This window comes from Eumetopias jubatus, unplaced genomic scaffold, assembly GCF_037043125.1.
Source record: "Eumetopias jubatus isolate StellerSeaLion01/CBP00866 unplaced genomic scaffold, mEumJub1_p1.0 scaffold_6, whole genome shotgun sequence".
Lineage (NCBI taxonomy): Eukaryota > Metazoa > Chordata > Mammalia > Carnivora > Otariidae > Eumetopias > Eumetopias jubatus.
This window is the reverse complement of record NW_028274812.1, coordinates 15,012,956-15,039,107: the sequence shown is the minus strand read 5'-3', so window position 1 is coordinate 15,039,107 and position 26,152 is coordinate 15,012,956. Positions and strand designations below refer to the sequence as shown.

At 37.1% G+C, this 26,152-nt stretch overlaps 1 protein-coding gene across 1 annotated transcript in view; it reads right to left on the bottom strand.

The window, feature by feature from the left end:
• The window catches only part of SYNE1 (spectrin repeat containing nuclear envelope protein 1), a 454,522-nt gene that overhangs the window by 72,256 nt on the left and 356,114 nt on the right, over nucleotides 1-26,152 (bottom strand). The window contains exons 110-123 of the mRNA XM_028103363.2: nucleotides 25,858-26,007; nucleotides 24,888-25,064; nucleotides 24,274-24,429; nucleotides 20,247-20,402; nucleotides 17,697-17,867; nucleotides 15,827-15,960; nucleotides 15,221-15,425; nucleotides 13,040-13,222; nucleotides 12,314-12,460; nucleotides 10,207-10,361; nucleotides 9,646-9,793; nucleotides 7,561-7,655; nucleotides 4,256-4,490; nucleotides 2,205-2,399 (exon numbers count right to left, since the gene is read on the bottom strand). Coding sequence (XP_027959164.1) covers nucleotides 2,205-2,399; nucleotides 4,256-4,490; nucleotides 7,561-7,655; nucleotides 9,646-9,793; nucleotides 10,207-10,361; nucleotides 12,314-12,460; nucleotides 13,040-13,222; nucleotides 15,221-15,425; nucleotides 15,827-15,960; nucleotides 17,697-17,867; nucleotides 20,247-20,402; nucleotides 24,274-24,429; nucleotides 24,888-25,064; nucleotides 25,858-26,007 — 2,307 coding nt within the window. The remainder of the gene's footprint in view (nucleotides 1-2,204; nucleotides 2,400-4,255; nucleotides 4,491-7,560; nucleotides 7,656-9,645; nucleotides 9,794-10,206; nucleotides 10,362-12,313; nucleotides 12,461-13,039; nucleotides 13,223-15,220; nucleotides 15,426-15,826; nucleotides 15,961-17,696; nucleotides 17,868-20,246; nucleotides 20,403-24,273; nucleotides 24,430-24,887; nucleotides 25,065-25,857; nucleotides 26,008-26,152) is intronic.

Here is a 26,152-nt window from a genome sequence, read left to right as displayed (position 1 = left end):
CTCTTTCTGTGTTCTTTCCTGATGCTTTATTTTTAGCACAGCAACCCATAGGTGCTATGACCAAAACTGTCTTCTGTTAGAAGGTGCTGACTAAAGTGCCTCCCTACTCAAAAGGTCTTTTGGTTTCTAACTGAACTGAGAATTTGGCCCAAGATTGTCATTTCTCTTTTAAATTCCTTCAGGGAGCTTCCTAGAGTGCATAACCACATTCCCTCTTTCCATTTACCAGAAAAAAACACAAACTGTCTGTCTTGGTCAGCTTTGTACCCATTCCCCTTTGTTAAAGTATCTCTGTGTTCCCAGGCTACAAGTAGTTCACCAGTGCTAAGCAAAGTGAGATCCTCTTACTAAATTGAACAGCATTCTCAATGAAATCATCACACACTCTGAAACCTATCAACATGCCATCAGTGAATGTTCATTGATCTAAAAGAGAAAAGGCCAGTTTCTTATTTTCCATAACAAAATTAAGAGGCTATAGTGAAGCAGGTGAACATGAAGGCCACAGAATTAGAATCACTGTATTTTGGCATATTTACTCAGAGCATTAAATCAAGGGCTAAAATTAGATAAGCATTATAGCAGTGATGTGAAGGTACATTAAAATAAAGAAAAATGACATTAACATTAGAATTTACCTTCATGAATTCCTTCTTAGGCAAATGGGTCCTAGTGTATGATTTAAAATAAAATAAACTTTAACAAGAGAAGAATAAGGATTCCCCTTTCCAAGGATGGCTTAGATTCCAAAGCTATAACCCAGTCTTTTTATTACATGAGTTACAAGGAAATAACAAAATGTCATGGTCTGCAAACATCTATCAAAGTGGATGTTTTACACACCAACAAACAGACTGGCAAGAAAAGCAAATGCAGTGATTCAGCCATTTCGCCTAATTAAAGTCTTGGGAATGTGTCCAAAAATCACATCACAAATAAAGAAAAGTATATGATTAAAATGATCTCTACAGAACGAGTTACAACATTTTTAATCCTTTCCTGAAAGCAAAAAAAGAAAAAAAGAATCAGACATATTGTATTACTGATGAATTGTGCTGTGTGCAAATAATAGTTCTTTAACAAATGTTCAGTGGCACTTTTGATTGATTGTTTCCCACACAGAAGGTAATATATTATTAAATAAAATTCAACAGAATAAACCCAACGGGTGTGCATACTTAAAGCATTATAAAAGCAATATGTGTTCCATTACCTTTAGTTACTACCTGTGATCCAAAAACGTGGCAGGCCAAGTTTAATAGATAACTTTGTTGAAGTGTTGGTGATTATCAACATATATAAAACTTTCCTATTTAGTTCTGTTCACTCTTGAATATGAAAATAATATCAACAGTGATAATGACCATCATTTATTGCATGCTCAATGCGTGCCACATGTTTACTTTCATTATTTCATTAAATCCTCACAATGCTGTCTGAAGGAGGGGTAATCATGCCTACTCTAGAGAGGAGGAAACTGAGCCTCAGACAGGTTGAGTTAACCAGGCTAACTTGGTTTATTATGGTTTTAACTTGGATATGCCTGGCTCCAGAAACCATGCCCTTTACCCAATGCCTTCCAATTATGTATTGCGTCTGGTTACGGAAAGTGAGGGAGAAAGCATCTTGTGGGGGGGTCTGGATAAATCTACCTCTCCCTAAACTTGCCGTGTGATCAGTATGCTCTCTGTATCCAACGAAAGGCTTAATATACCTCCTGAATTTTATCTCATAGCAATGTGCTTGGATAAACTAAGATGAAATCAAGAGTGTTCTCTTGGATAGGTTTTTCCTGCTGTAAAATAAGAGATATCAATCTTAAAAACCACTTTAGAGTCTTAGATCAGGGAGTGGAATCTACTCTTTGCATTCCTGTTTGGATTTATAAAATCATCACATGGCTCTTGGCTCAGCACCGACCATTAATCAGAATTCGTGGCTTGGACAGTCTTATTAGACTTAAAACTACTCAGCTGGGGGATTTTTCTGAAAGACAAACTGCTGAAAATTGGGAAACTTCTCCAGGTCATGCAAGACAGGACAAAGTCTTAAATGAGACACAGGGCAGGGGATCAAAATACTGCAGGGTATGACTTAACGATCTTTGCTTTGTCTGGAAAGCTAACAACGGGAGGGCGCAGCAGGACCACTTACGTGGCTTCTGAAACTGCATTACATCTACAGGAGCAAAGAGCTGAACTTACTTTCAGCAAGAAGGCCAGCTTTTTCTTCTGCTCCTCCAGACGCACGCTGGCTGATTTCCACTTGTCCTGGATTTCCGTGAGCTCGGCCTGCAAGGCGGCCTCAGCCCCACTGTCGGCCGAGAGCAGGAGCTGTTTGCCTGCCTCCACTGTGAGGATGTAACTGCCTTGTTGTCGCAGGCACACTTTTTCTTTGAACTGAAAGGAACCGTAGCTTTTTACTTTCTCATTCTTTTCTTCACCAGGTCCCTATTGCAAGTGTGTTTAAGTGACCCTACAGTCTTTCATACATTTCATGCCCTCTTTATCCAACATTTATGGAGCTAGTACTTGGGCGTGAATGAAGCACTGTAAAAATGAATGAGAGTTCAACAGGGGGAGGCTTAATTTCTGTCCCCAAGTTAAATACAATCACAGTGCGATACGGAAACTGCTTGAGGAGAATCTCAGGAGAGTCCCTGAACTGCACAGGGAACACACTGTTACATGTTTCATTTGTCTTAAGTTTTATTAGGATCTTTTAATTTCTTCCACAAAAATAGATTTGTGATGCTCGGTTCATACAAATAACCCACTTCCAAGAAAGACCTGTGCTCAGATATCTAACCCACATGGATGCAAGACAGGCTTCCTCAAAGGGAAAAAGCTTCATGAGTCTTGGAAGACATATGAATACAGCCAGATTAAGAAGGACCTAGTGTGACGAAGGCCAGGAATCAGGGAGAAGAATCCTTCCACGCAGACAAATGAAGATGGGCAAATTTACTCTACGAGATCAGTAGGATGAATTCAGGACCCTGGTGTAGTTTTCAGGGACTGGAATACAGTAGAGGCAGGTGAAAGAGTGGCAGAAGATGATACCAGATCACACCTTGCACAGGAATTTGTTTAATAGTGAAAGTGACTGAGATTCATAGGAGAATATTAAGCAGGGAAGTGATGTGTTTAAATTAAAACACTCTGCAGTAGGGTAGAAGATGGAATGGAAAAGGGCATATGTTGGATACACTGAAATAGGTTAGAAAGCTGTTGTCTCTGTAGGTAAGAAATCAAGAGCTCCTCATCTAAGGTAGTGGCAGTGGGCATGGAAACTGGGAGTGTATTAGGAATGGGGAAGCAGAGAATGAGAATATAGCTCTAGAATTACTCTAAAACTCCTGACAGACCAGATAGCTGGTAATGACATTTCCTTGAATAGGGGACATGGGACAAGGGACTGCCAGAGAATGGCTCATCCAGATATCACCGGCTCCTTGGGAACCCATGGAGTATATTATGTCTATGATGCATATGCATATATATATATATGCATCATAGACATAATATATATACATATATATAAATCTCTCTCTCTATATATATATAAATCTCTCTCTCTCTCTATATATATATATGTATAAATCTAAAGGCAATTGAATACATCAGTTGAAAGCTCGGGAGGTAGATGTAACTGGAAGATAACACGTTGGCCCTTCTGTGCTAGTAGGAGGCAGACGAAGCCATGGGGGGATGAGGTCTCCCAGGAGAAAGGAAGCAGCAAACAATGACCTCCAAAGCAAGAGGAGACATGAAATACACTAGGGACGACTGATCGGAGTGCTAGGAGGGAGCCATCTAAAGGGCTGGAGGCCCAGGTTCCCAGGCAGATGGAAGGAAGGGGCCAAACCAGGAATGGACCAAGAGCTCAGACAGAACTGAGACTTTAATCTTTTCTGGAATACTCAAGTTAATGTTTAAATTGCTCATGGTTATAAATCAATGCACAGTGCTCCGTTCCTGGCCATTGCCTTTCCTTCCATGCTGAAGGTTAGTGAGCTGCTGGGAGGCACTGGTGTGGGCCATGGATGGGGTCTGTGAGCGGCTGGGCCCGACCAGACTATCATTAAATACAGCCTTTGTAATGCAATCAGATTGTAAGTTCCTGTTGATACTTTGGAACGATATTTGTCCTCATTCCAGTGTCACTCCAGAATCCTGGTGAAGAACTGAGGTGAGGGTAAGGTGTATAGTGGAAATGTAGAAGAGGTTTAAAAAGCCTGTGTTTTGCACCTTACCTGCACTTCATCAAAGAGGGTCCTTGCCTGTTGCAGTGGTATTAGGACACTTCCAAGAGCACTCACGGGAAGATAGGACACTTCAACCAACCATTTACGAAGCTTCTCTGCCATCTCCCTGTATCGCTGCCACTGGCGAATCTGGCTGTCGATGATGCCCCTCCTCTGCTGGGCCCTGCGAATCACTCCCTGCCATTGATTGCTGAGAAGTGTCAATTTCAGGTTGAATTCGTCCCTGGTGCAGAAATAATTACACAGGGAGGAAACATTGTTACCCTGGATGCATTTACATATAAGTCATGTATATACACAATGTATATGCACTTGATGACCCAAATGAGCCCTGAGAAGTGATTCAGGGCAGAGGTTTTCAAATATCACACCATGATCTTTTATCAGGTCTGTTTCAAGTAATTTTTAAAATTAATAACTATTGGTTTCTGCAAACAGTGAGTATTTTCATGTCTCAGCACAGGTTAAAGGCATATCTGTAAGGTCACTAATTATTCCCTGCCTGAATGCAGAAGTGGGGAGAGAGCACTGGGTAGCAGATTCAGTGGGAAGGGGCCCAAACAGTGTATGCAGCAGGTGACAGCATCTTGTGAGTGCTACAGTGAGAGGGAGAAAATCAGGACCAGGGAGCCTGGGTGGCTCAGTCAGTTAGGCGTCTGCCTTCAGCTCAAGTCAGGATCCCAGGGTTCTGGGATTAAGCCCTGCGTTGGGTTCCCTGCTCAGTGGGGAGTCTGCTTCTCCCTCTGCCCTCTTCCCCTGCCTGTGCTCTCTCTCTGTCAAATAAATAAATAAAATTTAAAAAAATAAATAAAATATTTTTTAAAAAAGAAAATGAGAACCAAACTTTTTTATAAACCTCCATCTTCAGCCGGAATTATAAGCCACTTTGGATGAACAACACATTTCAGCTAGAATCATAAGCCACTTAAATAAAACCATGTTATTTAAAAAAATTTTTTTAAAGATTTTTATTTACTTATTAGAGAGAGATCACAAGTGGGGGGGGTGGCGTGGAGGAGCAGAGGCAGAGGGAGAAGCTCCATATTCCCTCACAATAAACAGCTCTAATCTTTAGCGAATTATTCCACATATTAATCTAAATTGTCCCTTTTACATTTTAAACCTACTTCATTTTGTTCTTAGAAAAATGAAAACTATGTAGTCATCACTGTCTATATGAAGGTTGTCCACATACTTAGAGATAGTAAATTTTACTTAAGTGTTCTCAGTTTCAGGCTAAATAATCTCAGGTCTTTTAGTTTGTCCTTTCTACCTCTGTGTTTTCTACCTTTAAAAAATGTTGGTAGTTTTTTAGGAAGTTTTCCTTAACATTCAATTTGTAGCTCTAGAACTGATTTGTCCAGTATCAAATAGAATGAGTTTCTTTGTAAATTAGGGTGTTATTCACATTTTAATATTAAAGTGTAACATTAATTGTTTTTCTCTATTGTGTTAGTTTTGTTTTGCTTCCCTAGATACACAATTCTCTCCTTTGAGGGTGGCTTCAAATCTGAGGTGAACTTAACTCTTGTGGACTCCTATATCGTTGACATGTCCTATCATCTAGGCCTACTCTAAACCTTGGTTCTGTAACTAAATGTGTTACTGGTGCTTCTGTTTTTGAAAGGAAATTCTGATGTTAATAATCTAATTGCAGTAGAATTAAATGTGATGAATTAGGTTTATGCAACTGCCCTAGAAGTTACAAGCATCTATCATCTCTGAAGACATCTCACTCCAGGACTTGAGAATGTCCTACAACAGGGAAAGTGCCCCACACACTGCTTTTCCATCAGGCCACTATCCAAGATCTCTTTGGAGCCCTCGCCCTTACTTTCTGTAGAGCCCAACTGTCCTGAGCCACCTGCCAGCCCGCGGAAGTACTTAACACATGACGTGGTTCTCATGGCTGAACTTGAACCCTAAAACACAAAACTTATAAACAAACTTTTAAAACACAATACATTTGTAATCTGGGGCCTTCATGCTCTAATCTGAATATTTTTCTTCTCTTGCAATTTTCAGAAGCATCCTCAGTCCAAACCTCCCATTTTCCTCTCTTCAGTGTTTCTCCTTAACTGTTAACATTTACAATTTAATAGATGTTAGCTTGTACGGGAATTTTAAATTTTATTTTACTTACTGGCTTAAACTTTTATAATACTTTTATAGAGTTGACCAAGGGAGGATAAGAAAAAGTTAACTGCATTTGAATTTGTTTTATTTTGAGGGCCTTAAATCCTCAGTAAAGCTCACGTTTAAGTTTGGCTTACTTTGGAATAGAATAAATACGGTATCACATTTTGTTGTTCCAAGCTTAACCATGAAAATCTTTCATGTTACCTCCAAAGAAATATCCTCTTAAAACTGAAATTGCTTCAAAATGTTAAAAAAAAAACCTCTTAATGAAAACAGTGATTAATGTTCTTTTTTTTTTTTTTGGAAAAAAATACTAAGTTAATTATAATCACAGTTACTGGTCCTTGATACGGGAGAGATGTTCTTATGTAAATGTATAAGTATCAATGAGGTTTATATTCCAAATATCACTACATAAGGTAGATGGGGTAGACTAGATATTGTTTCTAGGAAATGTAAATACAGCACGAAATCAGCAATTCACATACAGGAAGTTGAAAGAGGAGCTAGATTTTACCTCTTCGTTTTCAATAAAGAGGTAATCTGCTAAGTAAATGAAGAGGAGGCAGAATTTCAACGTGTCAGAGTGTCATCTGACTTAAGGTGGCAAACCATTTTCAAGTTTGGAATTATCATGGTGTGGGAAAGCTGGCTGGTCCTGACTAAAACCCAGATATACAATTCTGTGGCTAGTTGAATGACCTTGGTCATATCAGTTGGCATTTCTGGGCCTCAAGTTTTCATCTATAAGTAAGAGAGATAATCTAGTGATCTCTGTGCTCCTTTGAGGAATAGAATTTCTGTAACTGTATGAGATGAGTAGAAGCATCTGTTTACAAACCATTGATACATCATTAATACAAGTTGTTCTGATCTATTCATTAATTCCAGTCTCCTGCAGAGGTCTGGAGAAGGTTGGCTAGGTGATTTCCAATTACTCTATGTCCTTCATGTAATATAATAGCAGTTCTTTAAAAAGATTCAATACTCAGCCGTTTCAGTGATTCAGACAAGCCTTTCCTCCAATTACTGAGGCTCCATTGCAGTACAATTGCCTGAGGAAGATTAGACATATGCCCTCTAATCGGCTCGTTAAAAAGAAAATGACTAATTTACTGAAACCTTTCTTCATAATAATGTATCAAAGATCCTACCTGTCATCAACTTGACCTTGTTCTAGAAGACGCTGCCCATCAATAATGATCGAGTGCAAAATCTGCTGGCGACTGAACATCTCTGCTTGAAACAACTATTATTTGAAAAAACAGAAAAACATACTTTTAGAGTTCCCAGTTTTAGTGACCAGTTTTCTAGTAACTTCCCCAAAATTCTGGTTTAAGTAAGGCTTTGAAAAATATTTCCAGTCGTATCAGGATATGTGTGAAATCCTGAAGTATATCCAGAATGTATTTTTAAACAATCAATTAAGATATACTTAAAGTTTAGTTTTTGCTTACAAAAACTAAGTGACTAAAAGTAGAATTATGTTTCCCTTCTTTCAAAATCACCTAGTAACACTGGTTAACATGTACTTTGTATTCTTGTTTATTTTCAAGTAGAAAATAGCTTAAGACCTTTCAGAAAGTTGAAAAAGATTTAAGAAACCCCACATTTTTCTTTTCTTTTTTATCCGAACTCACTGTTTTTTAATCTAATTTGGTTGATAAAATTATTTCATTACAAATTCAACAAAAAGTTTTTCAAATTATTTCTGCTATGTTTTAAACAATTTTATTGAGATATAATTCAGATACCTTACAATTAACCTATATAGAGTGTATAATTTAATGACTTTTAGTATAGTTGTAGACTTGTGCAACCATCACCACAATTGATTTTAGACCAAAAAGAACTCCACACTCAGCGATCACTCTCCATTTCTTCCCAATTCATGAGCACCAGGTAACCCACTAACCTACTTTCTGTCTCTACAGATTTGCCTACTCTGGACATTTCATGTAAATGGAATCATGCAATGTACTGTCTTTTGCGACTGGTTTCTTTCCACTTAGCATTATGTTTCCAACGTTGATCCATGTGCAGGACGCATCATCTCCACATTCCTTTTTATTGCTGAGTAGTATTTCACTGTACAGACATACCAATTTTATTTATTCGTTCATCAGCTGATGGATATTTAGGGTTGTTTCCATTTTGGGCTATTATAAATAACATGGCTATGAACAATATTCTTGCACAAGTTTCTGTGGACAAATATTTTAATTGCTCTTGGGTATAAAGCTAAGAGTGGAACTACCAGGTCATATGGTAACTCTGTTTAATATTTTGAGAACTGCCCAACTGTTTTCCAAAGCAGCTTCACCATTTTACATTTCTACCAGCAATGTATGAGGATTTCAATTCCTATATACCCTCATCAATACTTGCTGTCTTTTTCACTATAGCAATCATAGTGGGTATAAAGTGATATCTCAATGCAGTTTTGATTCATTGTCTTTAATTCCATCTTCAGTCAACTCGATAAAATTGGACTTAAAAATACATTACACATAGTTAAAGCCTCTATTTTTAAAATTTAAGCAAAATGCTTTAAAATTAGTTTCATTCTACGTTCCTTTAAGCTTTTCTCTGCTTTTAGGTAAATCCTATTTCTCCATTTGTGTATACTTCAGAAACATGTGGGCCAATGTGGTTATAAAAGTGAACAGCAAAATTGAGACAAACAGCAAATTAATTAATTTGCTTTTTGTATCTAGTTCTCTCTTTGGTGTTTCTTAGGAAATAATTATATTGCCATTTGATCAGGAGGTACTCTTGGAGGTATTTGATAACTTGATTTCCAAGTATAAAATAATGGGTATTTTTTTTACAGAACACTCAATTTTCATTTATTAAAGACTTGTGATCAAAGCATAATCGCTCAAGCAACTAGCCTTGGCAATATTAACGTAGTATGTAACTCAATTGAAAATTGTCTAACTTCCTGCATGCCTTCCACACACACCCGATTCCCCCCACACATCCTCCATAAGTAGACTTTTACCACAATTGTGGCAGTATACATTGCAGGATATTGAAGGCTGCCACATTTTTAAAACCAACTATGGAAGCAAAGAACTGGACCACATTCAAGCTTAAGAAAGAAGGCAGAACAATGCCTACACGTGAGCAGACTCAGCCCAAGATACAGTGCCTGAACTCCTTCACATGGCATTGTACAGCCTTTTCCAAAGACTGAAAACTGTTTTACTACCCAAAAACCTACCGGCATAACTTACCTCATGGGCTCTCTGCTGCTCCAAAAGATGCTGATAGTTGCCTGAAATCTCGACGGCTAACTTTTGTTCCGTTTGAACAAGGAATTCCATCCATGTTTCACATTTTTCCAAGAAAGTCTGGTGTTGCAGCAAAAATGACTGCAACTTACTGACAAAACAAAGGAAAAAGAATAATGATTACGTTGTTGTTTGTTAGTTCTTATATTGTCAGCATATAAAACCAGATTAAATAAATATCCTCTGCCTCCAGTTTTAATTTGACCACCACAAAGCTTTCAATGTTAGGTAGTAAATTTTTTTAAAAAAGAATAAAAGTTTAAAATGGTAGGTTTTCAAAATGATAAAATTATGTATGTACCTTTAATATATTCTTATGAAAAAGAGTTTTTTTTTCTTTTTTGTTAAAACACTATTTCGTACATCAAGCATGGGAAACCATTTCACAATCTGAGTTCGCCACTTCTAGTTCAAATTTTGTGAGTATCACTCGGAAGACTTGGAATTTATAAATATGCACAAACCATGCACTTATATCACCCAAATATCTCTTGGTTGCTCTACCTGAATCTTTCTGTGGTCTGAGAGGAGATCAGAGACCAGTGTCGGTTCAGGTTCTGCATCCTTTTGATTTCTTTATCATTCAGTGGTAGCCTATATCCAAGCTCATTCAGACGGTCTAGGTCAGGTGCCATGCTGCTGAATTTTAGCATCTGCCCCTGGAAGCAAGATTTAAAAGCCAGTTTAGCACTATGGTCAGAAAAGGCAGAGTTCTTTCAAACTGCACAGTGACCTTCTGATTTCAGGAAGAAGTAGGTCTTTGGTCTCTCCTGCATTTCTAGGCCACTGACTTGTCATCTCCAGAGCTGCAAATAAAGAAGAGCTGTGTCTCCTAACCCATTCCCCTGTTGCTGCCCCCACTGCCACAGCTCCTCACTAGCTTCCACTGAATGTTAGCAGTTTACGTGAATTACTTACTTGCTGATGGATGAAAATTATGCTGATGACTGAAAAGGCTTATTTCTTACCCTTTATATTCCATTTGTCTATGCTAATCTGCTCCTTTATTATCTAATAACAATAAGAATATTTATAATGGTAACCATTGTAGTAGTAATAGCTAACGTTTCTTGAGCACTTATAATGAACCAAATAATACTATAAGAGCTTTACAGGTAATAACTCATTTTATTTGCAGAACAATCCCCTAAGGTAAGTACCATGACTATTCCGACTTTATGAAGGAAAAAAAGAGGCTCAGAAATGGGAAGTGAATTGTTTACGGCCACCCAGCTAGTAAGTGGTAGAGCTAGATAAACAAGAGCCACTGAGTGCTTGCTAGATGAATGCGATCCCTTTTGAGCTTTGATGTCACCACATATTATCCTAGCAGCTTCAGTTTTAGGTCCTTGGCCCCAATCCCAAAGTTGGTGAGACTCGGCTGACAAAGCTTTCAGAGTTCCTCTTTCCCTTTAAACACAGGACAAAGCTGTCTCTTCTGGTTTTCCTGTGGGCATTGTAACTCCATCTAGGAAACTGGCTATAGGAAGAGGAAAACGGCAGGACACCTTTGGCTGTGTGTGTTTTCTCTTTGCATGCTCTGAAATAGGCTCATTACCATAAAGACAGAATAAATCTTTCCAACTGTTCAAGTCAAAAGCGTAACAATAGCCTTGGCAGATGGCAGAATTTTCATGGATAGATATCAGCCGTGAACAAAACTGACAGGCAGTGGTCCTTCTCATGGGGCTTCCAGACAGTGAGATACTATTCCAGCAATACTATTCCACAATAGTAGTCACCTAATCACATGAACGTAATTAAATGGTATGTAAAAAATTTTGAAGAAAAAAAAATAGTGTGCTATGAAAGTGTGTCATGGGCAGCCTGACCATGAACAAAAGGGGAAGCTTTCTTAAGAGAGTGACAGTGAACAAAATGAACAAAAGTTCGTTCCTTTTGGTGGCAAGGGAGTTGGTGGAGAGAAAAAATGAATTCCAGAAAGAGGTGACATTATACACACAGATGCTAGGAAAGCACTGTGATGGACACTGAGATGAACAGGGGTGAAGACAAGACCCTTAGGAAGACGGAAGCCAGGTCCACTGGGCATGAGAATCCACACTGGGTTTCACCCTGACAGCACCCTGAGGAACCTGTGGAGGGTCTGAAGCAGAGGAATAATGTGATGAAACTGGCATGTCTATTGTTATCGTTTTATTTACTGAATGTTTAAGATAGTTAATAAGTAAGTAAAACCCTTTAAAAGCAAAAGATCATTCTGGTAGCTGTGGGTTGGAGGGGTTGGGGTGGATGCACAGAGGGCCATGGAGGCTGTTGCCAGGGTCCGAGACATAGGCAGCTTGCCTAGGAGCGGACGAGGGTAGAGCTGGAGATGGGAGGCTCAAGGGCTCCGAAGGAGGAAGTGACCCACTGGGCAGGGGAAGGGGCGAGAGGTGGGAGGGAGGGGTGAGCTGGAATCCCAGGACTGCCCGGGCCAGCTCCCAGCCGGGGGTGAAATCCGTGTGTGCATGGCAGCAAAACAGAGCTGGCAAGGGTTTCTTTGGGAGCTCAAAATAAAAAGCAGGCCTATGTCAGGAGTTGTGAGTATTCCTTAAGATTTTGAGGACGAATGCTACCAGATCTAGGCCTAGGACTGGAATGTACTTACCTTAAGTTCTTCCATCCTTTCCTGGATGGTTGAAAGGTCAGACGAGCGGCTAGGGTCCTGCCCTTGTAATATTTCTTCAGCTTCTACTACCCAGGCTTCCAACGCTTCCAAGCTCTTGGTAAAGGTTTCATAGTCAAGAACTCCAGCCTTTTTTTTTCCCCACAAAAGAAAATAGGTATTTAGATATCTAATGAAAGGGCAATTGGATACCGAAATTATTTTTCATATTCTTGTGTCAAATTTCCATCCTCAAGATGCCATAACTAAAGAAACAAGGCTACATGATTTAACCTTTCTTCTCTTTATTCATGTAATTTTTTGAAAACTTAGAATTACTCCTAGGTACCATGCATTAATTGACCAATTAAAGTCATTTTTAAAATATATTACCAAACAGAAAAATATTTTGATTCTTGGCAAAAACTTGTTCTATAAACATGAATGTCAACACTAAAGCCATTTGGTACCTATTAGTCGAATGTATTTTACTCAGTATCATAGAAGGGAGCACTGCTTTAGGGGCAAAATCACATTGCAAAGAATAGTGTAAGACTCCCACCTTCCCTTGTCCTCATTGGAACTTCCAAGTTCACTTACTTTTTAATTCTTTGGTCTTGAAAGAGGTGTTGTCTCAATGATGAAAAAATTTTCTTTTTCTGTGCTTAGGCTCAGATGTTATAGAAAGCCAATTTATAACACATCCCGAACATGAGCTCTGCAACATACCTGTAACATAGTCTGCTGCTTGCAAAGAGCCTGCTCTAGGGCACATAGGTGCTGACTCAAAGACAGCTGATCAGATTGAATGGCTGATGCTGCCGAAGCATCCACTTGTTGCTTGAGCTGCTCTCCCAGCTCATGGAGAACAAAAAGGGAGTCCTTCACTGTCCCCAGTCCTTTGAGGAGGTCCTAGAGATGATGAAAATATGCCTATTATGAAACAACATGGTAAGTGTACTCCTTAAATTGATAATCAGCAAAGGACCACACATCTGGAAACACTCAATTCTTACTTATCAAATTATTACACTAAATAACCTTCACCTGCAGAAAAATCATGAATTAAATCTGACTTTCAAAAATGGATGTGTGTTAACATTTTTAGAGATACATGTACTATTCTTATAATAAAAGCCACATAGGTTCACTGTAGGACATTGGGGGAAATGCAGAGAAACATACATAAGAAGAAACGTTATCTACAAGCAGAGCCAATAACTGGAAATATTTGGGCAGGTTTTTCCTATCCTTTCATGTAGTTGATATCAAATCAAAAACATAATGCTACAATCCACCTTTTCTTGCTTAATATTATACACAAGGGATGAGTTTGTCAACAGCATCTTTTATACACATGGCTGCATTAGAGTGATTACAGCAGATCTTCCTATCTCAGTGGAGCCTAGAACTCCAGCAATGGCCCTGGTGAGCAGGGACTGAAGCAGACTGTATCTCCATTCTTTTCCATGGCTTCTCTGCCCTTCACTTTTTGTGGGACACTCTTAAATGCTCCAAATTTAAGCCAATGGAAATTCCCTGTTTCTGGTTTCCATCTACCACTAAGAGATGATAAATGACTGGTTCTTCTACTTGTTGCTGGTGCTCCACCAGATGGTGAAAAGAATAGAGGCTGCTAGCAAAAATTAGCAATTCTATTCCTTTTCTTCATTCTGTTTACACTTCCATTTTCAAGGCCTAATTATGTCTAGTAAAGGTTTTATCCCAATATAAATGTAGAGTGTATGATATTTTAATCATTATATGTAGGATTAAAAAGTTTACAGTAATACAAAAATGGGAGATAGCTGTGAAAATTTGTTACTTATTCTTCTGTGTTGGGATCAGCCAAGATATTTATCTTGACATATGTATAAATTCACCATTTAATAAACTTAACTAATTTGTTTTTGCTTTAAAAAAAAAAAAAAAAGAACAGAGCCTGCTATACCTAGACAGTGAGTCCTAGGAGAGGGAGAAAAACAAAAGGCAGCTTTGACCTTGACATAGGTCTTAGACAAATTTGAGAAATAATTTGGAGCATTACCCCCTAAAATAGGTGTGTATGTATCAACTCAGGAGGACTGAAAATTAAAAATGACAATTCTGTAAGGATAAATTATGTGGAAGGAGGAGAGAAAAGCATTATGTTATCTTTATCTCAAGTATTAAACTTTAGCTCTTAAGTGATTATTCAATATTCGTGTGAAGGTATTAGAGTAGGTTGAAATTTATGTGCTTTTTTATAACTTGCCTAATTCTAATAAACTGATTTGGGAAAGTTTACAAGAAGATCTTTGAAACAAGTTCATTAAAATAAAGACAAATAAGGACAAATAGTAAGAACCATGTAATGGGTGAAACAAGAGAACTGTTTCTGAAAACCTAAAGTAGTTTATTGGCAACTTCAGTGAGAAAAAGAAATATTAAAAAGCTATTAAAAAGAGGTATACCAGTAAATCAGAGAGTAAGACTTCCTTCTACTATTAAATTCTTAGAAGAAATAATTATGTTGATGCTTACATAAGAAATAATGGACCTAACTAGATAATACCTTTCACGGTGGATTTTTAAAAGATAAAACATTATTCTCCATACTCTCTTATTTCTTAATAGTGACAAATGTGTAAAAACAACCTAAATCTTCACAAGGATGGTACTCCATTAGGAAAAAATGGGAAAACAACTCATTTATAAAAAAGAAACAGTGGGAGGGAACCTCTTAAATCTAATACATGTGCAACTGTGTTCTGAAAACCTAACAGGGTCTTTGATACTTAAAACAGTTTTTGGATAGCTGTCCCACATACTGAGACCTACTAAAAGCTTACACATATCAGCACTAGCCTTGCTAAACTTGAGACGGCTAAGACTGGCAGGGTGGGAAAACACGAGCGCTCCTAAACATACATTGCAATCTTGAATCCATGTAGCAACTTCGTCATCAGCAATGTCCTTGTTAGTGGCTGCTTTCAGGAGCTCGTTGGTTTGATCCTCCTGCTGCTGCACTGTAGAAGCACACTGTTTGGAGTAGTCCTTGTATCTCTGCCAAAGTTGAAGCAGGGCTTTGCTGGAGTACAGCTGCTCAGCAATCTCTTCCAGCAAGTTATTCCATCTGGAAACAATAGGCAACACTCATGGGCAGATTAACACCTCTTACCAAATGCTGTTATTTGCTCTTTTAGTTTTCACGATCCTGCTTCATGTAAATATGGGAATAATTCAGAGATGCCTCATTTTTATTTGACATAATTTTACCAGGTAATATTCCCCACTCGGAGTTCAAAGGCACAGAGTAGAAATGAGGTCAATTTTGGGGTATATAGCAGTTTTAATCTCTAAGTCTCTTCACGACACTTAGTTACCTTAAATTCATTTGTGAAAATTGAAACATTAGTAGAATAGAACCTGTAGAGCTCAAATTCAAAATGCCAGCAAGTTTTAATTGCATTATTATTTGTAATAAGGCTGTGATATAAATAATGCATAACAGTGTAAAATTAGCATGCAACATACCTCATATTGACATCTTTTAACGTGTTGGTAAGAGTTTCTGTCACAGGTGGGTGACACTCTTTTAACAGTTGGTTGGTGACAGAGCCAAACCTCTGTAAGTTCTTTTCCTGTTTTTCCAGATCATCTTGAAGATTCTGCTCCCAAATTAAAAAAAAAAAAAAAAAAAAAGCACCACAGATGACACGACAGGATGTAAATTCTAATAATCAAGTTTAAAAGTAATTTATAGCTGTTTCCACAAATATGTACATAAAAATACGTAAACCATGACTTTGTTCTGATGCTTTGTAAATTTTCTTTAGGTAATCATTTCTTCTTTTATAATTTTGTTCTTATGGGTGTGAAAAGGGATTCCTAACAACTAAATGTTCTTACAGTGGCATCTGGAATTCTGCTGGGAAAGCTCACGTGACTGTCCTTGTCCGTCACCTAGTAGGAAGCTATGGCAGTGATATGCGTGCAATCTGTCACACTGGTTCTCTTTGCTATTCAAAGTCAAAATCCAGGTCTCCATTTTATCACATATCTAGAGCTGTTCTACCAGAAACTCCAGATAATCAGACCTTAAGAAGTCGTGGCTTTTCTGAGTACCACTTATAAGTTCTATCTCTGGGTGTTCTTCCTTGCAAAGAATATTTATTAGACAGGCTACAGACATGGCACAGTCTTCTACCAAGGACTAGTGAAGGATCCTGAAAAAAGACACTTCCCTGCAAATACTGCTGGAGTGCTAGATTCAGTTCTTAGTAAAACTCTGTAAGTGACGCAGGCTACAAAAACCCAGTTCTGTTTAACACCAATATCTGATTGCCATCAAATCAAAATCCTTTCATATCTTAAGACAGCATGTGCTGGTGTTAAACACAGAATGGGCTAAATGAAAAAGTACTTCTAATTGCCTCAAAGGTATAAAATCTGTTTGCAAACTTCCTATTCTCAAAGCAAGTTTTAATGATTCTCAGTATCTGCAACAACTATTTAAAGTTTAAAGAAATTATGTATATATACACTTTACTCTTCCTCCCCGCCCCATCCCCAAGAAAAGGCATTCCCTGATCGGAGAGTCTGCATCTGAGGTCAGCAACATATAAACTTTCATTGCCAAGCCAGGGAAATGGACTTGTGTCAGGAGGGTACATGCTGGGCTCTTGCTGGCATCCTATGCCATGAGGGCCTATCCTGCCCATCTTGTATCCCAGTCTGCATGAGTCAGCCAGGGAGAAACAGTGGCCACAGGTAAGAGTGCCAATCGGTGCATGATGCGCAGGGGAGTGAGGGCAGCAGCTGACTCGAAGGCAGGGGCCTGAGGTAGGAGACAGTGCTCTGCAGAGTCAAACAGCAGTGAGGTCATCCTATATGACTACAGTGATGATGGGCACTCAGGAAACCAAGCAGTAAGCACTAGAAATATGTAAACTAGTAAGCACTAGAAATATCATACTATGCTGAACGAAAAGAAAACAACTGGATAGTTTACAAGTTTACCGTTTTGTCTATCTTTCTCTTTGTTTTCTTTTTACTCCCTGAGAATATGTTAGGAGAAGTAGAAGAGAGAAAGGGAAGACATAAAGGCAGCAACAATGGATCAAGGAGGTTGGTTTGTATGTAAAATCATTTTATAAAATGCATTCATATGGATACTTACATAATAGAATTTTTAAAATCAATAAGTTATATACCAACTAATCCAGACATTTGGTATCCACAGGCAAGTTTAAGTTACAAATAAAGCAGGTAGGATTTATTTTAAATATTTAAAAATAATTAAATGCAAACAATATACAGCAATATTCCAGGATGCTGTTCATGTTTGCTTTTTACTTTCTCAAATTAAAAAGAATATTAAAGATGGGTTATATGCATCCCTTACCTGAAGATTGTCTACCTGAACTTGTACAGCTTCTAAAGAGCCAGTCAGCAGACGGAAGCGGGAAAGAGAGTATCTGGCCTCCATGAGGTAGCTGTTTATCTCATCAAAGGCTACCTTGTGATTGTTCCATTGGTCAAACACGGACTTCAACAGTATCTTTAATTGCCCAACCTTTGAAAGAGACAGATGCTTCTTATAATTGCATAATATTTAAAATGTTAAATATTTAAAATGTTGAATAGGTATTGAATTGATGGAAACAACATTAATATTTAAGAACTTCATCAGGGTTTCAGGCATTATAAATAAACTAGAAATAAAAAATTTGAAAAGAATGACATAGCAACATTGACATGTATGTCTTTTTTTTCATTAATTTTCAGATTTTTATTTAAATTCCAGTTAGTTAACATACAGTGTAATATTAGTTTTATGTGTAGTATTTAGTGATTCATTACTTACATACAAACACCCAGTGCCCATTACAAGTGCCTTCCTTAAATACCTATCACTCATTTAACCCATCCCTCTACCTACCTCCCCTCTAATATGGTTAATGTAAGGTTTGATAAATAATTTAGAAGAAAGGATGTAGTTACATTATGCAACTTTAAAAAAAATTTTTTATTTTATTATGTTAATCACCATACATTACATCATTAGTTTTTGATGTAGTGTTCCACGAGTATGATCTCAGGTGATTTTCATAACCTCTTTGTGCCTCAGTTTTTTTATCTATAAGATGGGGATAATAATTATAACCACCTCATAAGGTTGTTATAAGGATTAAATGAGTTAATGCATTTAAAACAATAAATAGCCTATTTCTTCTTTGTATTATTTTTGTTTGCTTTTCATGAGAAGGTGTTTCTGTGAATGAACCACTTAATTTATTTATATAGTAAATTATTTCCAAGATTTGTGATGATTTTATAAAAACACATAAAATTAAATAAAACACATTTAAAACTGGGTTAAGGATAAGGTCAGAACAGACTAGAAAGCTGCACCAGGAGGGGTACATAGACTGTAAGAAGCTGTTTGCTGTATGCCACGGATCCCAGTCACTTAACCTGTTTGTGCCTTAGCTCCCATCTCTGCAAAGTGTGGATGATAACTACTTGCACATGTGTGTGCAGGGCAGTAATTGCTTTTACACATATTTATTATTGGAGAATTCAGCACTCCATTAGGCACAGATTTATCAAATGTCTTCATAGACCTTACATCTTAGTGAGAGAAATTTAAACAAACAAGGAGGCTGTATCCTCTGTTAGAAGTTGATAAATAATCTTGATAGAAGCAAAGCAGAGACGAGATTCAGGGAATGGGGGGTAGGGAGGTGGAAGCTATCATTTAAAACAAAGTGAACAGGAAAGCCCTCACTGAGATGGTGCACTTGAACAACGAGTTTGTGGAAAGGGAAAAACCCATGTGGATACGTCCAGGAGGGTATTCCAGGTGGAGGGAAGAGCCAACGCAAAGCCTCTGAGTGTGGAACACGCCAGTGGAGTTCAAGAGTAAGGAGAGACCAGAAGCAAAATGAACCTGTGGGACGGCAGCAGAAGATAGGTCAGAGAGACCATGGGAGGCCAGCTCCTGGGGGTCTTGGGGCCCTCACCAGGTTTTGGCCTCATTTTGAATTTGACAAGAAGCTATTGGGAGGTTTTGTGCAGATGACTGGTGTGATCTGGCTTCCATTTAACAGGACCCGTCTAGTATGGAGGCCATTGAAATAATCAAGGCCAGCAATGATATTGACTTAGACCTAGGTGTAGGCTATGGAGATGGGGGGAAGGGTTGGATTCTAGATTTGTGCTGAAAAAAAGACTGACAAGATTGCTGATAGACCAGACATGGGGAATGAAAGCAAGGACTCCACATCTTCTACCTATGCAACCAGGCAGAGCAGTCATTAACTCAGATGGCAGAAAACGTGGGTCCGCGGGGGAAGAACAGGAGTTGGTTTGGGCATGGAAGTTTGAGATGTCTAGTGGTCATGCAAGAGGAGCTGTCTATAAATTGGATTTCTCTCTCTGTCTCTCTGTGTCTACAGTTTAGGAGAGAAATCCAGGCTAGGGATATACATTTGAGAATTGTCTGTACCTAGATAGTATCTACGGACATGGGAATGGATGGGATTATTAAAAGAGTAATGTTCATAATAATGTTTATTATAGGAAATATCCAAAGCTAGAATTTATTTAAAAAGAGGTTAATAGGCGTGCCTTGGAGGCTCAGTTGGTTAAGCATCTGACTCGGTTTTGGCTCAGGTCAAGATCTTCCAGGTTGGGAGATGGAGACCTGTGTTGGGCTCCACACCCAGTAGGGAGTCTGCTTCCCATTTGCTTCTCCCCCTGTGCACACATGTGCTCTCTCTCACACACACACAAATAAATAAAAATCTTAAATAAAATAAAATAAAGAGGTTAATGAAGGAGACTTAATACAAAGAGATAACGTAGAGATTCTGTAACTATTTACTCAGTTATTTTAGGAAAACCAAATGCCATGACATGTTTGGAGTCAGGTCTCCGCAAGCAATATTACCATGTGGTCTAAATTTGCCCAGGTTTGGTTGAGCTCCCGCAGCGTGCTCATGACAACACCAGAGACTTCTTCTTTCTTGTTCTGAATCAAAGCAAGTCCATTCTGCTCAATTTTCTCCACCTCTTTTTCTTTTGCTCTAATCAAATCTTCTAGATCCTAAAAGATTAAAAGCAGTCATTTTAAATTGTTCTATTATGGAAGTCTGTGGTGCACTGAGCCATTACAGCCTCATATTCTCCAAGTTTAAGTAAAATTTGATTACCTAAAAGATAAAGACATGGCAACATGTAATTTTTTTTTCAAGAAGTTAGAAGAAAAGAAATATATGTAGGAAACGGTAACATGATTTATATACTTTTGTTGGAAAAGTTACATAGTCCTAGGCCATAGGATGAAATGCAATAGGATGGTATTCTCAGTATCTGAGTTTAGTTACATTTCTGCTACTATTAAGCTATGCCACTTTAAGTTAGAAACTTCCACTGGGTCTGTTTCTTCAGACAGAAATCAGAATCTCCTTTAGCCTTTCTCCCTGATTCTATGTGATTATGAAAGGTTATAGGCTTTTTTTTTTTTTCACGAATCAAATCCTTATTTTCTTTGGGATATGCATTTATAACGGTCAGTATGAAATCTTCAAAAAAGAAAATACAATGACGCAACATTCTGGAGATCATCCTTAACCATACATTATAATCCTAATTTATATTTTAATGCCATTGGAAACTTTGGAAAGTTCAGTATGGCAGGCTGAGACTGTTATCAACATTTCATGGATAAGTGGGAGATCAAGTCATACAACCTGTCTTGGATCACAGAGCTGGTGAGGCTGGGAGATGGGATTAGAGCCCAAGCCTTCTGAGTCTACTGACTCCCAGCACGCTGTTGGAAGCGAGTCTCCAAATATGACTTGTGGAGAGGACATAAATCCCAGGTTCAGGCAATGTGCGAAGCCATATATTAAGGTATGGGTGCATGCTTATATTCAGGAGTATATCTCCAGAACTAGAAATGTAGATATGTAGGCCTTGGAGGTTAAAGTGAAGAAAATTCCAAAATAATATATATGAAATGTCTTTTAAGCTGTTAAAAACCTGGCAAATGTAGGATAGTATTAGTCTATTCAGTTATTTGGTAATCAGCCATGAGTCAGTACTGATTTATTTTTCTTTCAATTATCATGAAGCTGTTTTCTTCTTGATGTATTAATTAGAAATTCATGCACTTAGTAGCCTGAGGAAATCATTTTTGTTTTTAATATTGTGCTTTCATTTCCATTTCATAATTCTGTCAATATTTTGATAGCTTTGATAATTAACCAGAGAATGAATATAGTGATTACTAGGGTTATAGGTCCTTTATACAGTATGGAAAACATCATTAATTTTACTATTTAAGGGTTTTTCTCTCTCTACTTCTTTAAAAGGGTAACCATAAACAATCCTTCCCATATGTCTTTAATATGATTCCAAAATCCAGCCATTGGAATTAAATTTATCCTATTTCTTCACAGACGTTAACTTTTTTAAGGAACAATATTAAATGAATGATCCACTGCTTAAAAACACATCTCTAAAATGGCCTGCATGCTTATGTTGGCATAAGAGCAAAACCCAGAAAGGAAACAAGACTGAAATATATATTTTGTACAAAATGAAAGTGTGTTTTCCTTTCCTTTCAATAATAATTAAAAGCTGATTCTGTTACTGATCAATGAAGGAAAAAGCCAAACCTAACATTTTTTTGCTACAATAAATCATTCTTAACTTGAATTAATTCATAAATATTATTTTTTATGTTGGTTTAAATTAATAAATCACCTCTGAAAGTGTGGGAAAATATTCAAGATGTTTTAAACAAAATAAAGCTTAAATCCAGTCACCAATTTAAGTCTGCTGGCTTGAATTTCACACTTTGGCCCAGAGGAACAATTTCTCAAAAATGACAATAAATTTTTATCAAGGTTTGTGGTACTGCCAAACAGAACCTGCCATTAAGCTGTTGTGATTTTTATGTGATGCCCCAAAATAACTGGGTGGGTTACTTTCATTCTGTTCTTTGTTAAAAAAAAAAAATGACTACATTTGAAATCACTAGTTGGCATTGTGTGTGAAGTTCTTTAAACCACATTTCAGGCTTTTCCTCCTGACACTGCCTGGTGTGACCTTCTGTGAGACTAAAATTTGGGTCTGGAAGAGAGTAAAACTTGGCCAAGCTTCCACCACATTTTCTGATAGTAACATCTCTGTTAAATAGAAGACATGGGTCGTGAAAAGAAACAGAATGGAAAATGGTAGAAAAAATGTACATGAAAGGGAAGACAAAAATAGCGAGAAAAAGTAGGAGAGAAAGTAGAAAAAAGGAAAAGTTAATGTATTATTTCAGTTTTAATAGTAAAGTTTATCACAAGGACATCACGAAGAAGCACTAACCTTACTAACCCTAACACTTAAATGATCTTTTAACTTTAATGGAAACATTTTGAGTTTAAGAGGTCTGACTTCTCATCCCTCAAAGTAAAATTGTGAAATTCTGGATTTTTCTGTACATTTTGGTATATAAAATTGATGGCCAAAATTAGAAATACTACTGGCCCCTGGAAAACTGGAAATGCAGTGAGACTAGCTGATGCATAATTTTGGTCTTTAGTCTTTTATACACCCATCTTCTGATGTGAAGCATTTTTTTAATTTCAAAGTATTTCTCTATATGATAGTTTTCTTTGCCACTTTTATGCACTCTGGAAATTACAATACATTAGCTTGTCAACCCAGCACAAGGGCATCTGCTCTTCCTTTTCTGAATGGAAAAGCTTGAACTGAGAGCTTAAATATATCTCTCTTTATATGTGTCCCCAGAAAAAAATGCTAGTTGGAAGGAAGATCATTATGAAAGGCCTTTCTTTTTGAAGTCTACAATAAGAAAGCAAGATTCAGGGAAAGGAGTGTTTCTGTAGAACTATTTCACAGTTGAGTCTTCAACTGGTCTTTGGAAACAGTACAGAGAACCATCACAGCTAATCTGTACATTAAAAATTATTGAATTATTTTAAAACTTTATTACAGCACTACCTGTAATAACTCACATTTCTTTTGTATAAACAAGAATACCTGAGCAAATATTAAGTGTTCTGAAGTCACTGGAAGACACTGAGAGTGTGCTCACTCCACCTGAACCAGAGATTCTTATCACTAACAGCAGAACAAGCAGAGGCTGTTGAATGCTTCCCATGGGACATGGGGAAAGTACTACTGTCTCCTGTTAAGCACTCTGCTCCTTAGAGCTGAAAACAGATTTCAATCAAGTCTCTAGTGCTAACTTCCCTTTACAGGAGATACAGAGGAGAGAAGAGCAAGGTCAATCACATCTTAAAGGAAGTCCACAGGCTAATCCTGAACCTGGGGCCAATCTACAGGTTCTATGACAAGTTAATTGTATTAAAAAAATATTAAAGAGGCTTAAGAGATCTGATAACAAATGTAGCATGTGAACATTGTTGTACCCTTATGTGAACAGATTAACTGAAAAAAAAAGACATTTTAAAGAAAATTGAGGAAACAGTATTATGAGTTTAGCATGGAATATTAAGGTATTATTGTTAAAACTTTTGTGGTGATAATGATGTTATTATGGTTACATAAGAAAATGTCAATTTCTTAGAGATGTGTACTGTAGTGGGCAGGAATAAAATGACATGATGTCTGGGGTTCACTAGAAAAATATTTAAGAAAAGAAATAATTCAGGCAAATATGTCAAAATCTTAATAATTATTAAATTTGGTGATCTGTATAGAGGGGTCAGCAGCATTCTCTACTTACAAGTATGTCTCAAAATTCTCGTAATTTCAAATTATTTTAAATAGGTCAAAGAACATAATAGTTAAAAAAAAATCTCTGTAAACTCACATAATCTGAGAAATTCATTACTGAACAAAACTGTTTTCAGTATTTAACTCTCAACTCCCAGGACCTGAGAATTATGCCACAAAACTATGACATATGCCTGCCAGCCACCTGGACAAGTTACCTGACAGTCTTTCATTGCATTCTGAACTGAAGCCTGATCTCCAATGCGATGTTGTTGCTTTAGTCTATTTTCCTGGGTTTCATACCAAGTTTTCAGACTTTGTACATTATTTTCATATTCTGACCAAGATTCCAATAAACCTTCCAACAGCTGGATCTGAAAAAACATAATGAAATGAAATGTGCAATTGTATTTTAAAACTCAAGCCACTATTTCCTCCAATTACTCAAGCCACTATTCCCTCTAAATTAAGAATTCTTCAAATACAGTTTATTGTATATATGATTAAAAAATGAATCTTACCAAGTGTGAATCAGTGGCTAGTACTGATAAGAAAATAAAGAAGTCAACTTAAAAGAAAGGCAAAAGAAATTAAGAAGCATCTTTTAAAAAAGTAAAACAACACATAATAGGTGAAAAGTAGAGGATGTATAAGAGAAAATAATGAACAAGAGTAAAGCATGTTTAGAGCAATGGGATTCAGTGGTGTCCCCTGCAGAAACATTTGTGTGCTGTGTGTAGCTATATTACTTGTGAAATGAGTTTTCTTTATAGAGTGTGCCTGTTCTTGGCATTTTCATGTAAATATGGACAGCAGAGGCCACTTGGCTTACCTTCTCAGTCACTAGACCCTGCAGGATTTGCCAACTTTTATTCATGGCTCCAAGTTGCTCAGCAAAATCAGTCTTATCACTGCGTTTACTTTCCACATCCTGACTACTGATTTGTAGCACAGACTGATTCACAAAATCAACTGTCAACTGTTTACAGTTAATATCTATCTTAAAACCCTGAAAAGTGAAGGGAGAAAATAAGAAAACAAGATTATGCACATAAATATCTTATATTTTATCAGGAATTGGAAAGCCTCAAGTAGCCTTAAGATTAATTTTATCATTTCTATGATTTAGTCCAAATGGCACAATCTGTGCCTATTTATATAATGCATTATTAACAGAAGTTGAATATATATATATGACCATCCTGAATTTATAAATTTTGAATTTATAAAAATATTGAATTTGAATTTATAAGAATTTTAAAATTTTGAATTTATTAATATGTTGAACAGAAATATATGTATATATCTTATGTAGAGGATGTAGAATTGGATAAATTGTATAATCTCACTATAACATATTTATAAATTATAGCATTTTTTCTTTAGAATTATCTTTTTTTTTAGTTTCAGATGTAGTGTTCAATAATTCATCAGTTGTATATAACACCCAATGCTCATAATATCATGTGCCCTCCTTAATACCCATCACCCAGTTACCCCATCCCCCACCCACCTCCCCTTCAGCAACCCTCAGTTTGTTTCCTAGAGTTAAGAGTCTCTTGTGGTTTGTTTTTATGATTTTTTAAATGACACAAAATCATATTCAAAATTATTCCTAATACCAGACAACTTTACTATGTCTACAACTAGGGAGGCAGTTTGCTTACCCTTGTACTCCTATCTGGTCACCATGTATGAAACATACACTCTAAAATCTGATGTGCATAATTTGAGTTTTTGAGTTCTTTTGAATAGAACAGTCCTAAAATATGAAAAGTTAAAAGAAAAAAAAGTTCCATTACCTTATATTTCTGAAGGTATTCATGAATTGCCTTGTAACCTATTGAATTTTTTATATTCTCCTCATCCTTTTGAATAACATTTTCCATGAGAGAAATCCAAGTCATAACTTCAGAAATGGCATGGCGGGAAGGCAGCTTATCCATTTGGAGCTGCCCAGTAAGGGAAAGAATAAGACACAAGTGTTAAAATTCAAACCAAAATTCTGCCAACCTAAACCTAAAAACCCTACATTAATACGTATTAGTGTACAAACAGAGATAACAATTCCTAATGACATCTTTGGATCCTAACCTC